This window comes from Pongo abelii, chromosome 10 (assembly GCF_028885655.2).
Source record: "Pongo abelii isolate AG06213 chromosome 10, NHGRI_mPonAbe1-v2.0_pri, whole genome shotgun sequence".
Taxonomy (NCBI): domain Eukaryota; kingdom Metazoa; phylum Chordata; class Mammalia; order Primates; family Hominidae; genus Pongo; species Pongo abelii.
This window is the reverse complement of record NC_071995.2, coordinates 107,648,962-107,663,610: the sequence shown is the minus strand read 5'-3', so window position 1 is coordinate 107,663,610 and position 14,649 is coordinate 107,648,962. Positions and strand designations below refer to the sequence as shown.

Here is a 14,649-nt window from a genome sequence, read left to right as displayed (position 1 = left end):
AATACCTTAAGCAGATATCAGATCCTATGAAGAAATTACCTTTTAAAATAAAGTTATATTTCTGATTCTTTTTATATTATGCAAGAAGAACTGAATGGCATTTCACCAGGTTGGAAGGAGGTGTTTGGTCTGACAATGTAGAGTCCAGGGGACCTGCCCCAAATCTACAGGGGCAGAGCAGGAGGGATTCTTCAAGAGGTGCAGAAGCCTATTTGGTTGCCTTTGGGGAGAGATCCCTTCCATGGATGAGGGAAGGCCAGGCTGGTCTCGAACTCCTGGCTTCAAGTGATCAACCTGCCCCGGCCTCCCAAAGTGCTGGGATTACAGGCACAAACCACCACACTGGCCATAGCATATATTTTTTAAAGAACGTCATAAAGCAAAGTCTGATAAATTTGTAAATTATGTAAAATTGGCCAATCGGTCATTTAGCTAATCAATCTTTTGGTAAATTGGCCTTTGGTGAATTAATTTCTCAGCACATTAACTGTTGCCACCTAGACCTAGAACTGGGGAAGGCGCATGTGTGTGTGTGAAATGGCTGGACATGCTTTGGACTGGTTTTCTGCTCGCTGGGTCCTTGGATCTGTGCTGAGGTCTGAGGGGCCAGGAAGGAGGGATCTGCTTCCTAAGTCCAGGTTTCCAGGTTGGAGGGCGTGAGATCCATCCTGTGGGGATCATGCCCTTGGACATGGCTGGGTTCTGGCTGGAGGGGCTGGGAGGCTGCGTCCTATAGATTCGAGACCTGGGTTCTCAGAGCTCCAGTGTCCTACTTACTAGAAACCTCCCTCCCAGCCTGGGTGTGCACTAGTCTCAGGCCACCAGCCCATCTCCCATGCATCTGTAGGGGAGAGAATAAATACTATGTCCTTGTTTTGAAACAGGAAGACCGAGGCAAAATGAGGGACCTTTTCACGCCCCATTTTAGATGGACAACTTTGTTGCTGTGGTTTATATGGTAAGAGCTGTTTGTTGACCACTTTGACCCCTTTCCACTCCCTGTGCCCTGTTTTGGGTTTTGTTTTAATGCAATGGACAGATAGCACTTTGATTTCAGGCAGCATTTGCAAATTTCAGTAGTTTTAATATCATCCTCCTGATTTCCATCATATCCAGGTTATCATCTGTACGTACTATTATTTCCTTAATCTTTTTCTTTAACTTGACTGCTTTTAATCACCTTGCAGGCTGGAGTGCAGTGGCGCTCTCCTAGCTTACTGCAGCCTTGAACTCCTGAACTCCAGCAATCCTCCCTCCTCAGCCTCCCCAAATTCTGGGATTACAGTTGTAAGCCACTGAACCAGGCTTATAACTCTACTTTAAAAGAAAACACCTTAATTGCAAGTCACAGATAGAAGGCAGTCTTAAAGAGAAATACCAGCAAAAGTAACTAGACGGATGGTTTGCAGAGGCAGTGAGCCTCTGTATTTAAGAGATAAGAAGGCTGGCTGGGCATGGTGGCTCATGCCCATAATCCCAACACTTTGGTAAGGCCGAGGTGGGAAGATCTCTTGAGGCCAGCAGTTTGAGACCAGCCTGGGCAACATGGTAAAACCCTGTCTCTACAAAAAAATGTTTAAGTTAGCTGGGTGTGGAGGCATGCACCTGTGGTCCCAGCTACTCGGGAGGCTGAGGTGGGAGGATCACTTGAGCCCAGGAGGTTGAGGCTGCAATGAGCTGTGATCATGCCACTGTACTCCAGCCTAAGCAACAGAGTGAGACCCTGTCTCAAAACAAAAAGAGACGGGAGAGAGGAGGTGTTAAGGACTCATTAGCACATAAGTGAGACTGGGATATAATTTAAAAGGATTGAAAGGATTGAAAGTAAACTTAAAAGGTAATTTTTCTTTCACAATACGATTAAATATTTCTGCTATGTGGGCTGGTAATCCCAGCACTGTGGGAGGCTGAGGCAGGTGGATCACCTGAGGTCAGGAGTTCGAGATCAGCCTGGGCAACATGGCAAAATCCTATCTCTACTAAAATACAAAAATTAGCCGGGCGTGGTGGTGGGCACCTGTAGTCCCAGCTACTTGGGAGGCTGGGGGATGAGAACCGCTTGAACCCAGGAGACAGAAGCTGCAGTGAGCCGACATTGCACCCCTGCACTCCAGCCAGGGCAACAGAGTGAGACTGTGTCAAAAATACGTGTGTGTGTGTGTGTGTATTTATACTATGTCAGTGTCTTCCCTGTAGCCCATATTGCCCCTTGGGTACCACAGGGGTGGCATGTGGCACGTATTTTGGGAACCACTGATATGGTCAACATGGGCATCCTTTTAAGTTCCAGTTCTGATCCTGTTGGACCTTTTCTTAAATAACACCCATGGAAGGGAGCTGGAGACAGAAGGTGTGGGTTGGGGGTGGTATTTGGAGAGTGTAATAACCTTGAACTCCACAATGAATTGGAGCTGCAGTCATCTTTCAAGTCTCTTTGCACCAATTCATGTACACAGCATTAACAGTGAACAAAATTGGCCTGGCTTAAGGCTTTATGTTCTTTTTTAACCAGTTCTCATTTTTCTATTCACCATTTAGCAAAGGTGCTAATTAACAGGGAAGTGTCCCCAAGGTGGTCAATTACAGGGAAGAGGAGAAAAAAGCTTTGATAATATACAGAACAGGCTCTAGCTCTGCCCTGAATTCCTGAGAGCTCAATCAACTCAGCGAGCCTGCAGAATTTTTTAAAAGGATGGTGGGGGGTCAGAGTTGAGAATACCCACCTTTGAGTACATGTAATTTTGTTGGGCCAACGCTCCTTGAATACTGAAGCAATTAATTAGAGACTAATTTTAGTGCATTATGAAACCCACTACATTTGCTTGCACACATTGTAACCCAAGGAAATGAATCACTGGCTTCTGATTATGACTGAGTTTTCATATAACTATTCTACTGGATGAGAATGTTCCGGTCTTGCAAACTTGAGTATTCTAGTTCCTGGGTCAGCCAGGAATTAATAAATGGTGTCATTCTGCTCTGAAATTCGAAAATCACATGTCCAAGTGGAAGCACTTGACCCAGAGCCCTAAAAGATGTTAATGGGACTGTTTTCTTCCAGAGATTGGTCCCATTTTTCCCCTATTGCCAGTTGGGTAGACAGCCTTGGAGGTGTTGTGTCTCTGGTATAGTATAGTTCTGTTACCAGAAAGGTATCCCAATTCAGACCCCAAGAGAAGGTTTTTGGATTTCATGCAAGAAATAATTCAAGACCAGTCCACAGAGTAATGTGAAAGCAAGTTATTAAGAAAGTAAAGGAATAAAAGAATGGCTGCTCCATAGGCAGATCAGCCCCGACGGCTCCTGGTTGCCCATTTTTATGGTTATTTCTTGGTGATATGCTAAACAAGAGGTGGATTATTCATGCCTTCCCTTTTTAGACCATATAGGGTTACTTCCTGAAGTTGCCATGGCATTTGTAAACTGTAACGGCACTGGTGGGAGTGTAGCAGTGAGGACGACCAGAGGTCACTCTCATCGCCATCTTGGTTTTGGTGGGTTCACAGCTGGCTTCTTTACTGCAACCTGCTTTATCAGCAAGGTCTTTATGATCTGTATCTTGGCCGACCTCCTATCTTATCCTGTGACTTAAAATGCCTAACCATCTGAGAATGCAGCCCAGTAGGTCTCAGCCTTCATTTACCCAACCCCTATTCAAGATGGAGGTGCTCTGGCTCAAATGCCTCTGACAGTTCTTGGTCTTTCAAAGGACACAGGATCACTTCCCTTTGATCATATCGTGATGCTTTTTTACCTACCATCTTCTTGCTCAAGGTCCCCAGTAAAGCCCCCAATATCCCAGTGCAGCCCAAAGACTGGTCCCTGCTGCTGTAGACATTGGCCCTTCCCAAGGGGGTAGGGAAAGGGGACTCGTGTTCCTCTGATCATTTCTTTACCTTTCTTGCTTTCTCCTGGCAGGTTTTCCAATGCATTCTCTTACTACGGGTTAGTTCTACTCACCACAGAACTCTTCCAGGCAGGAGATGTCTGCGGCAGTGAGTATCTTGGTTGTCTTTGCCAGCTAACTACTCCCACACCCTAGGCACATACACAGTCATGCACACACTCCCACTCCAGGCTCTGCCCTTAAGGGACTTGGCCTTGCACTACTTCTGTGGTTTCCCAGACACTCTGTAGAAACCTGGACAGTCTTGTCGCGATGGAGCTAATCTTAGAGGAGCCACATCTTATGTCAGGGTTTGGGCTCTGAAGTTCGCACTGTTAAAAGATAAACCAAGGCACATTAAAGAAAAACAGAGGCAATTTTGAAGAGTTTATCTGAGCGGACAGCGATTTATGAATCAGTAGAAAAGAGCTGAATAAAACAGAAACACGGAACAAAAAGCAGGTGGGTTGTTTCAAAGTGACTTCCCTTATTGGATTAAAACAGAGCAGATTTTCTTGTCAGCCAGCTCAGATAAACTAGGTCCCTTCACATGGTTTGCTGTGAATCTTCCTTTTTAAAATTATTATTATTTAATTTATTATTATTATTATTTTATTTTTTATTTTTGATGGAGTCTTGCTCTGTTGCCCAGGCTGGAGTGCAGTGGCTTGATCTGGGCTCACTGCAGCCTCCACTTCCTGGGTTCAAGCGATCCTCCTGCCTCAGCCTCCCAAGTAGCTGTGATTACAGGTGGCACCACCATGTCTGGCTAATTTTTGTATTTTTTTAGTAGATATGGGATTTTGCAGTGTTGGCCAGGCAGGTCCCAAACTCCTGACCTCAGATGATCTGACTGCCTTGGATTTCCAAAGTGCTGGGATTACAGGTGTGAGCCACTGCGCCTGGCCTATTATTATTATTATTATTATTATTATTTTTGAGACAAGGTCTCATTCTTTCACTCAGGGTGGAGTACAGTGGCACAATCATGGCTCACTGTAGCCTCCACCTCCTGGGCTCTAGAGATCCTCCTACTTCAGCCCCCAAAGTAGCTAGGACTACAGGTGCAAAAAGAAATAGCATGTTAGTTAAATTTACTTATTTATTTATTTATTCATAGAAAAGAGGCTGAAAAGTTGCAGGCCAGGCGTGGTGGCTCGTGCCTGTAATCCCAGCACTTTAGGAGGCCGAGGCAGGTAGGCTGAGGCCAGGAGTTAGAGACCAGCCTGGCCAACATGACAAAACCCCATCTACACTATAAGTACAAAAATTAGCTCGTTGTGGTGGTATGTGCTTGTAATCCCAGCTACTCAGGAGGCTGAGGCAGGAGAATCGCTTGGACTTAGGAGGTGGAGGTTGCAGTGAGCAGAGATTGCACCACCGCACTCCAGCCTAGGCAACAGAATGAGATTCCATTTCAAAAACGAAAAAAAAAGAATTATATTTGGGAGTAAAATATTTTGATTTCCTTCAGGGTCTGCTATCTGTTGAGTGATGTTCTACTAGAGTCAAGTTGGAATTTGGTATCTGATTGCCACGAAGAGTCTGTTTTGTCGGTCTTAACGATCTTTGTTTTAATGTTAATGCTGGTCAGTTGTGCCTAAACTCCAAGAGGAAGGGGGTATAAGAAGGAGGTATGTCTGAACCTCCTTCCCATCATGGCCAGAATTCAGTTTTTCAGATTTCTCTGGGGTCCCCTTGGCCAAGAAGGGATTCGTTCAGTAGATTGGGAGCTTAGGATTTCATTTTTGGTTTGCAGTTAAGTTACTCTTAGCTGATTTCAGTTTGCTCACCTAGGACCCCACAACACTGGAGCTGTCTCAGACTAATGGCCTCTCAGTTAATTTTTTCTAATAGCATTTCTTTTTCTTTTTTTTGAGACAGGGTCTTGCTCTGTTACCCAGGCTGGAGAGCAGTGGTATGATCATAGCTCACTGCAGCCTTGACCTCCTGGGCCTAATAGTATTTTAAGGTGAAAATTTAATATAGGTTAAAATTATGGCTGGGTATGGTGTCTCACACCCATAATCCTAGCGGTTTGGGAGGCAGAGGCAGGAGGATCACTTGAGGCCAGGAGTTCAAGAACAGCCTGGACCTTGTCTCTACAAAAAATTTAAAAAATTACCTGGGCGTGGTGGTGTGTGCCTGTAGTCCTAGCTACTAGTTGGGAGTCTGAGGCAGAAGGATTGCCTGAGCCCGAGAGTTCCAGGCTGCCGTGAGCCGTGATTGTGCCTCGGCAATCCAGCCTGGGTGAGAGCAAGACTCTGTGTGTGTAAAAAAAATAAAAATAAATAAATAAAATTATCATCGCAAATCCCCTAAAGAGCCCTCACGAAGTATAGTACTCAGAGCTTTATGGATATGATCCTGTGCAATAATTCTAATGTGCGCATTAAGTTTGAGGACCAAGTTGGCTCTCCACCACGGCCACGTAACAGACTCACCCGGGAAGCTTTTTTTTTTTTTTGTTGAGACGGAGTCTCGCTCAGTCGCCAGGCTGGAGTGCAGTGGCGCAATCTCGGCTCACTGCAAGCTCTGCCTCCCAGGTTCAAGTGATTCTCCTGCCTCAGCCTCCCGAGTAGCTGGGACTACAGGCACCTGCCACCACGCCCAGCTAATTTTTTGTATTTTTAGTAGAGACGGGGTTTCACCATGTTGGCCAGTATGGTCTCGATCTCTTGACCTCGTGATCCACCCACCTCGGCCTCCCGAGGTGCTGGGATTACAGGCGTGAGCCACCATGCCCAGCCGGGAAGCTTTTAAATAGTGCCCAGACCCATTTAATCAGGACTTGGGAGGGCAGGTGGAGCCCAAGCATTCGTGAGTTTTAAAAGCTCCCCAGGTGATTCTATTGTGCAGCTGGAGGTGGGAACCTCTGGACAAAAAGAAACAAATGCAAAAAAGTCTGTATGCTTTTTTATGCCTGTGCTTTTAAGCCATTCTGACTTTTAAGATAACACTAACTTCTCAGCATTGAACTCAGGTTAGAGGATAAAAAGAATCAAGTTCCTGCTTGTGTTTGGGGTTTGCCCAATTATCTTTTATATTAGGCCTCTATAATCATAGTTAATAGTTTTGTTTATTGGTATAAGGATTGAGTGAGGTAGTGGAGTCCCATCTCACTGCGGGGGTGTGGGAGAGTCTGTGTTAAATGCTCTGCTGATGAGCTTCGATTGTAGAGTCAATCACAGGGTTTGGTATTGATTGAGCACAGATTGCCTCTCCTAAGAGTAGAATGCTTAAGCTAAGCATCCTAATGCTTAAACTAAGGATTCAGGGGAATGTCGTAAAACAGGGGTTAGCAACCTTTTTCTATAAAAGGTCAGGTAGTAAATATTTTAGGATTTGCAGGCCACATAACTCTGTTGTTTGTAGCAGGACAACGGTGGATGGCATACTGTTAAATTAAGTCCAGCCTAAAGCTGCCTCCTTGCATATTTTAAGTTCAGCCTAAAGGTTTCTCCATACATAGTGAGCTGTATGAACTGTAACCTAACTGGATGTGTGAACAGACTGTAATCTACTCTTGTGCCAATCTCTGATTTCCGCCACTCAAAAGCAGTCAACTGGCCAGGCGTAGTGGCTCATGCCTGTAATCCCAGGACTTTGGAAGCCGAGGTGGGAGGATCACCTGAGGTCAGGAGTTCAGGACCAGCCTGGCCAACATGGCGAAACCCATCTCTACTAAAAATACAAAAATTAGCTGAGTGTGGTGGCACATGCCTATAATCCCAGCTACTCAGGAAGCTGAGGCAGAATTGCTTGAACTGGGGAGGCCGAGGCTGCAGTGAGCCGAGATGGCGCCACTGCACTCCAGCCTGGGCAACACAACAAGATTCTCTCTAAAAAAAAAAAGCAATCAACTGTTCAAACTCTATTCAAATAAGGCAAACACTGAGCTGTAACCAGTCCAGCAATTTCTGTATCTCACTTCCATTTTCTGTTACTTTCCTGTTTCTGTCCATAAACCTTTAAACACTTGGCAGTACCAGTCTGTCTCTGACCCTATTCTGGCTTGGGGACTGCCTGATTCACGATTTACTGTTTGTTCAATTAAACTCTGTTACATTTAATTTGTCCAAGGTCTTTCTTTTAACAATATAAATGAACAAGCATTGCTTGTGTTTCCATGCAAATTTGAATTTTGGGTCATTTTTATGCCTCATCATTTCTTCTTCTTTTAATTTCTAAAAATCATTTGAAAAAAACATTTTTAGCACATAGGTCGGGCAAAAAACAGGCAAAGGACCAGATTCGGTCAGAGTTTGCCAACCCCTGTTGAAAAGCTCTCTCTTATACCTGGGTGGGAAAGTAAAACTGTAGAACAAGCCCACAGCTGGAAATTAGGAGACCTGGGTTCCAGCACCAAGTACCTGTGTCACTTTGGGCAAGTCATTTACTTAGTATGTATTTTCTACATGCCAGATACTGGTCTATGTGTCAGTGTCCAAGAAAGCCAGAGCTGGACAGAAGTGAAAGCAGTGAAGGAAAATTTCATTTAGTAACAATTGCAATAGGAGGAGAGAGACCTCAGTATAGAACTGGGCTCCTTTCTGTATATGCAAGTATTCAAAGTGGGGATTTATAGCCAGGGAGCAGGGTGGGGGAGTCAGTGGATGGAAAATTACTAAGAGGAAATGTCAAGGATAAGATGGTTTCTGGTTAAACCGACTTGATAGGATTATTGCTGGGCCAGGCTCACACTCGTAATCCCAGCACCTTGGGAGGCAGAAGTGGGAGGATTGCTTATGCTCAGGAGTTCCAGACCAGCCTGGGCAACATAGTGAGACCCCATTTCTACAAAATGTAGAAAAAATTCGCATGCCTGTGGTCCCAGCTACTCAGGAGGCTGAGGCAGGAGGATCATCTGGGCCTGGGGAAGTCAGAGCTGCAGTGAGCTGTGATCACACCATTGCATTCCAGCCTGGGCAACAGAGCCAGGCCCTGTCTCTAAAAATATAAATAAATAAATAAATAAATAAATATTTAAAAAGTACTATTGCTGAAGGTAAGTATAGGGGAGGAAGCATATCTTTCCTTCTATTCATCCTGGTTTTATGACTGAGGCCCCTATAACAAAAGACAGATTAAGAAAAGCATATGAACGTATTTCATCTAAGTTTGATGTGGCATAGGAGCCTTCATAAGGAAAGGAAGACCTGGAGAAATGGTTAAGCCTGAGTATTTTTGTGCTAGATTTGATGAACAGTGGAGAGTCGTAGAGATATATGACAGGACGAAGAGTGTGACCTAATGGTAACAAACTGGGGGAAAGTCAGCAAGCCCTGTTCAAATTCTTTTCTGTCCCTGTGTCTTTGGAGATAAGGATGTTCTTTTTTTCTGGGTATAGGCAGGGCACCTCTCACCTGAGGGTTTTATGATCTGCTTCAAAATAAAGTCATAAAATTGCCGGGCACGGTGGCTCATGCCTGTAATCCCAGCACTCTGAGAGGCTGAGGTGGGCAGATTGCTTGAACTCAGGAGTTCGAGACCAGCCTGGGCAATATGTTGAAACCCTGTCTCTATCAAAACTGCAAAAACTGAGCCAAGCGTGGTGGCGTGCATCTGTGGTCCCAGCTACTTGGGAGGCTGAACTGGGAGGATCGCTTCAGCCTGAGAAGTGGAGCTTGTTGTGAGATGAGATTGCACCACTGCATTCCAGCCTGGGTGACAGAGTGAGACTCTGTCTCAAAAAAAAAAAAAAAAAAATCAGAAAATCCATCTGGGTTTTATGACCTGCTTCAGGGGTGAGGGGCAAAGGAAGGTCAGAGGCCCCTTCTCCACATGCTGTTTCTCCAATTATTTTGGCTTAAAATATTCAAAATGCCAAGGTGCCATATTTGGGGGTTGGTGTGTCCTGAAGCCCATCACAGGCCAGGGTGATAAGATATCAAGGGTGGGGGGTGAGGAATTGGATCCAAAATATCAAAGGTGTGCATTTTCGCTAGACTGATTCAGCAGTATCTTGTCAAAACTAGACAGAGCCCAAGGGTGAGGATGAATTTTTAAAAAGATTCAGAGGAGCCTGACAAAAGTTTGGTTAAAATGGTGGGGGTGGCGGGGGGAGGGGGGCGTGGGGGTTGGCTGCACGTGGTGGCTCACACTTGTAATCCCAGCACTTTGGAAGACCGAGGCAGGTGGACCACTTGAGGTCAGGAGTTTGAGACCAGCCTGGCCAAAATGGTGAAACCCATCTCTACTAAAATACAAAAAATAGCCAAGCACGGTGGCATGTGCCTGTAATCCCAGCTACTTGGGAGGCCGAGGCAGGAGAATTGCTTGAACCCAGGAGGCGGAGGTTGCAGTGAGCCAAGATAGCACCACTGCTCTCCAACCTGGGCGATAGTGTGAGACTCTCTCTCAAAAAAAAAAAGAGTTTTTTGTCAGCTGAGCATGGTGGCTCATGCCTTTAATCCCAGCACTTTGAGAGGCTGAGGTGGGTGAATCACTTGAGTTCAGGAATTCAAGACCAGCCTGGGCAACATGGTAAGACCCCATCTCTATAAAAAATACAAAAAAGTAGCCTGACGTGCTGTGCCCGTGGTCCCAGCTACTCAGAAGGCTGAAGCGGGAGGATCACTTGAGCCTGCAGGTATGGAGGGTTGCAGTGAGCGAAGACTGTGCCACTGCACAATCCTGCTCCAGCCTGGGCAACAGAGTGAGAGCCTCTCTCAAAAAAAAAATTAAAAAAAAAAGAGAGAGAGTCTTTGTCATTAGAATACGTCAGTGAATTCTAATTACAAAAGACAAATATTTCTGCCCTGTGGGCTTATATTTGGGGGGAAGGGGAGACAATAGCATAATGAGAAGTTATACAGTATATTACAAGGTGATAGATGAGTTAAAGGAAAAATTTTAAACAAAAGGTAAAATCATGCCTCTCATACAAATATAAAATTAATACATGACAGATTTCAATTAACACATTAATTAATAAATGAATCCGTTAAGAATTACTTAAAGTCTGAGTTTGACCTATTTGCAAGCTGACAAGTTAGCCTTTCACAGTTCCCACAGGTGCTAGCAGAAGACACAACACTCCTGAGTCAGTGACAAAGGACCATATTACTCATAGCAATTGCAGTAGCCAGAGTATCGGCATTTTCCTACACCAGTTCCTCAAGCCCCCAATCCCCCAAGGTAACATGAAGAGGGGCAGGCAATACCAACAAAAGTATTGAGTTGTGTAACAAGAGAAGATCCCTGAGTTTAGGGAACCCCAATCTTTTATACTAGACAGTAAGCATGCCTGTCCTTTGCTCTGGAGAGAGACATTATATCTTCGAAAGCCATAAGCAAACTACTCTTTGAGCCAAGGGGAGACATTCTCTTTCTTCCAAGGCTGTTTGCTAAACAAATATCCTTGAAAATATAGTCCAGAACAAAGGTAGTCAGCAGGTCTACTCAAAACATGCAGAAATGTCAGAGACCCAAAGAGAATTGTCTACTAACACAAATAAGAGGGTACAACTCGTTCAAAGGAGAAGTCAAAGCAAACACATATACATGCAATCAGAAATGCTGAAATGAATTTACAATTAGAGGCAAAACTGGTCAATATGTATAGGGCAGTCAATTGCATCACCACCAGACACTATTTGCATTTCTACGTATTAATACTAGAATCATTTACATTACTATCATTTTTCTACAACATAGCTCAAAGACAATGACAGGTGAAGATAACCTATAAAGGTATGACTACAAGACATTTTTGCCCATTTCAAAGTCTTTCACACGTGCTTACTTCAGCAGCACATATACTAAAATTAGAACAATACAGAGAAAATTAGCATGGACCCTGCACGACGATTGCATGCAAATTCGTGAAGCATTCCATATTTTTATGGATTGGATTAAGAAAATATGGTACCTGTACACCATGAAATACTACATAGCCGTAAAAAAGAACAAAATAATATGCTTTGCAGCAGCATGGAGGCAGCTGGAGGCCATTACCCTAAGCAAATTAACACAAGAACAGAAAACCAAATATGACATGTTCTTACTTATAAGTGGGAGCTAAACATTGGGTACTCATGAATATAAAGATGGCAACAAGCTCAGGTGTGTTGGCTCACACCTGTAATACCAGCAACTGGGAGGCCGAGGAGGGAGGATTGCTTGAGACTAGGAGTTTGAGACCAACCTGGGCAATGTGGCAAATCCCCATCTCTACAAAGAATACAATAATTAGCTGGGCCTGGTGGTGTGTGCCTGTGGTCCCAGCTATTCGGGAGGCTAAGGTGGGAAGATTGCTTGAGCCCAAGAGTTCAAGGCTGCAGTGAGCAGTGATTGTGCCACTGCACTCCAGCCTGGATGACAAAGTGAGACCCTGTCTCAAAAAAAAAAAAAAAAAAAAAGGTCAGGAATGTAGGATGTAGGGCAGAGAAAGGGGCAGTGGTTAGAGTTAAGTTTTAAATAGGATGGTCAGTGTGGCCTCAATGAGAAGGTGAAATTCAAAGAAAGACTTGAAGGAAGTGAGGAAATTCATCATGGGGAGGGATAAAGGGCAATCCAGGAAGAGAAAGCAGCCAGTGCAAAGATCCTGAGGCAGGCTCATGCCTTACTTGCCGAAGGAAGAGCAAGGAAACCAGTGTGCTGGAGTAGAGTGAGTGGAGCAACAGAAGAACAAGTAGAAGATAGGATCAAGGTTGTGTTGAGTGCCAGATAATATAGGGCCTTAGAGATTTTTGAAGGACTTCGGCTTTTACTCTGTGTGTCATGGGAGGTCATTGCAGAGTTTTAAGCAAAGGAATGACAGTGATTTGACCTAGGTTTAAAAAGGATCCCTTTGACTGACGTGTTGGAAATAGACCATGGCTGGGTGGAGAGGTCAGGGGAGAAAGTGAGTACAAGCATAGAAGCAGGTAGACTAGTTGGAAGGTTATTTTGGTAATCCAGATGAGAGAGGGTGGTTGATGATGGCTCAGACCAAGATGGCAGCAGTGTTACTGAACCGAACCTCACCCAGCACGGTAAAGCCAAACATCTACACTGAAGTCTGCAGTGAAAGAAAGGACAGTGTTTATTTGCAGGGTGCCAAGCAAGGAGAAACAGACAGTTTACACTGAAGATCCAACCTCCTGGATGGCTTATAAGCAAAGGTTTTTAAAGGCAGGGGTACATTTTAGGAAAGTAGAAGTTACAGGCAAAATCATAGGTCAATCCATGGAAACTATACCTTGGTTTGGACCCTGAAATTGGGATACCTTGAAGATCAGGGGGCCTTACAGGTGGATTTAGAGATTCTTTGATTTGTAATTGGTAAAAAAAAAAAAAAAAAAAAAAAAAAAAGGGAGGCTTTTTCAAAAACTTGAGGTCAGCAGGAAGGAGTGTTAAGGTTTGGCCTGTGGGCATGACTCTCTCTAGGCCCCTCAGGAAAAGATTTATAATCAAGGGCGGTGGTCAGAGTTGGGTCCTCAGTTCTCCCTTATCTGAGGTCTACTCAATGGTAGTCAGCATTTTCCATCTGGTGGATTCTGGGTTTCTGAAACCAACTCAGGGACATATGTTAAGATGTTATCTTTAGTTTCTATAGGGAGCCAAACATCCTGTGGCTCTAACCTCCTTGGGTGGCTATTATTTTAAGGTATTTTTACCTTCTTGTATATTAAGTTCTTCAGTTACTTCTCAAGGCTAGCTAGGTGCCTGGTATTTCTCCTGAAGTGACTCAAGATTTTCCTTTATTTCCATGTTTGGGGGCGGCGGGCAGAAGCCTCCTGAGACAGGGTCCCTGCTCTGTCTCAGCAGTGATGAGATGTGGCCAATCCTATTCTAATATATTTTGAAGGTTGAACAGCTGATGGGTTGGCCATAGGGTATAATAAAAGAGAATAGTCAAGGATGCCTCCAGGGCTTTCTGCCTGAGCAACTGGAAGGATGGAGATGCCACAACTGAGATGGGGAAAGTGTAGGTGGAGCAACTTTGGGGGACACTCACCTTCTCTGAGTCTTGCCTGTTAAATGGCTGGTTCAGATAGGGTGTGTGAATCAATTTGGACTGCTATAACAAAATACCTTAGACTGGGTAACTTAGAAACATCAGAAATTTATTTCTGTCAGTCCTGGGGGCTGGGAAGTCTAAGATCAAGGCGCCAGTAGATTCAGTGTCTGGGGAGAGCTCTCTGCTTTATAAACAGCATCTTCTTGTGGCATCCTCACACGATAAAAGGAGCAAACACTGTGTCCTCAGATGGCATAAGGGTTGGGGAGCTCCCTTCAACCTCTTTAATGAAGACACTAATCCCATTCATGACGGAAGAGCCTTCATGACTTAATCACTTCCCCAAAGTCCCGACCTCTTAATACCAACACAATGGAGATTAGGTTTCAACATGAATTTTGGAGGGACACATTTCAGACCATTTCACCTCTATCTTTAGGAGATTAGTCCCATAGTTTGAGAGTAAAGCAAGGTCAGGAAGGGAGCAATGTAGCATTCGTCCTTCTTTATTAACTCTGCCTGGAACAGGAATGAGATCTTGTTTCCATCACCTCTTTGGCCATTGCGTTCCACTCCAATTCGTTTTCAATAAAAAGGTTAGGGTAGATGGTGAGGGACAGGAACAGGTGATAACCATGTATTAGTTATCTATTGCTGTATAACAGAATTACCACAAACTCCTGACCTACAGAAACTATGAGATGATAAACGTGTGTTGTTTCTTAGTGGCCTGAGACAGCACACACTTATCATCTCATAGTTTCTGTAGGTCAGGAGTCTGGACACAACTTAGCAGGGTCCTTTGCCAGGCTGCAAT

General features: G+C 44.4%; 1 protein-coding gene and 1 non-coding gene across 2 annotated transcripts in view; both read left to right on the top strand.

Moving 5' to 3' along the window:
- SVOP (SV2 related protein) overlaps nucleotides 1-14,649 on the top strand; it is a gene marked incomplete at its 5' end in the record, with an annotated part of 105,011 nt that overhangs the window by 77,626 nt on the left and 12,736 nt on the right. The window contains 2 exon segments of the mRNA NM_001133213.1: nucleotides 885-958; nucleotides 3,919-3,995. Of these exon segments, the coding sequence (NP_001126685.1) occupies nucleotides 885-958; nucleotides 3,919-3,995 (151 nt within the window).
- LOC112135903 (U6 spliceosomal RNA) lies at nucleotides 11,626-11,732 on the top strand. The gene has a single exon (XR_002917136.2). It is a non-coding gene; the product is annotated as a U6 spliceosomal RNA (small nuclear RNA).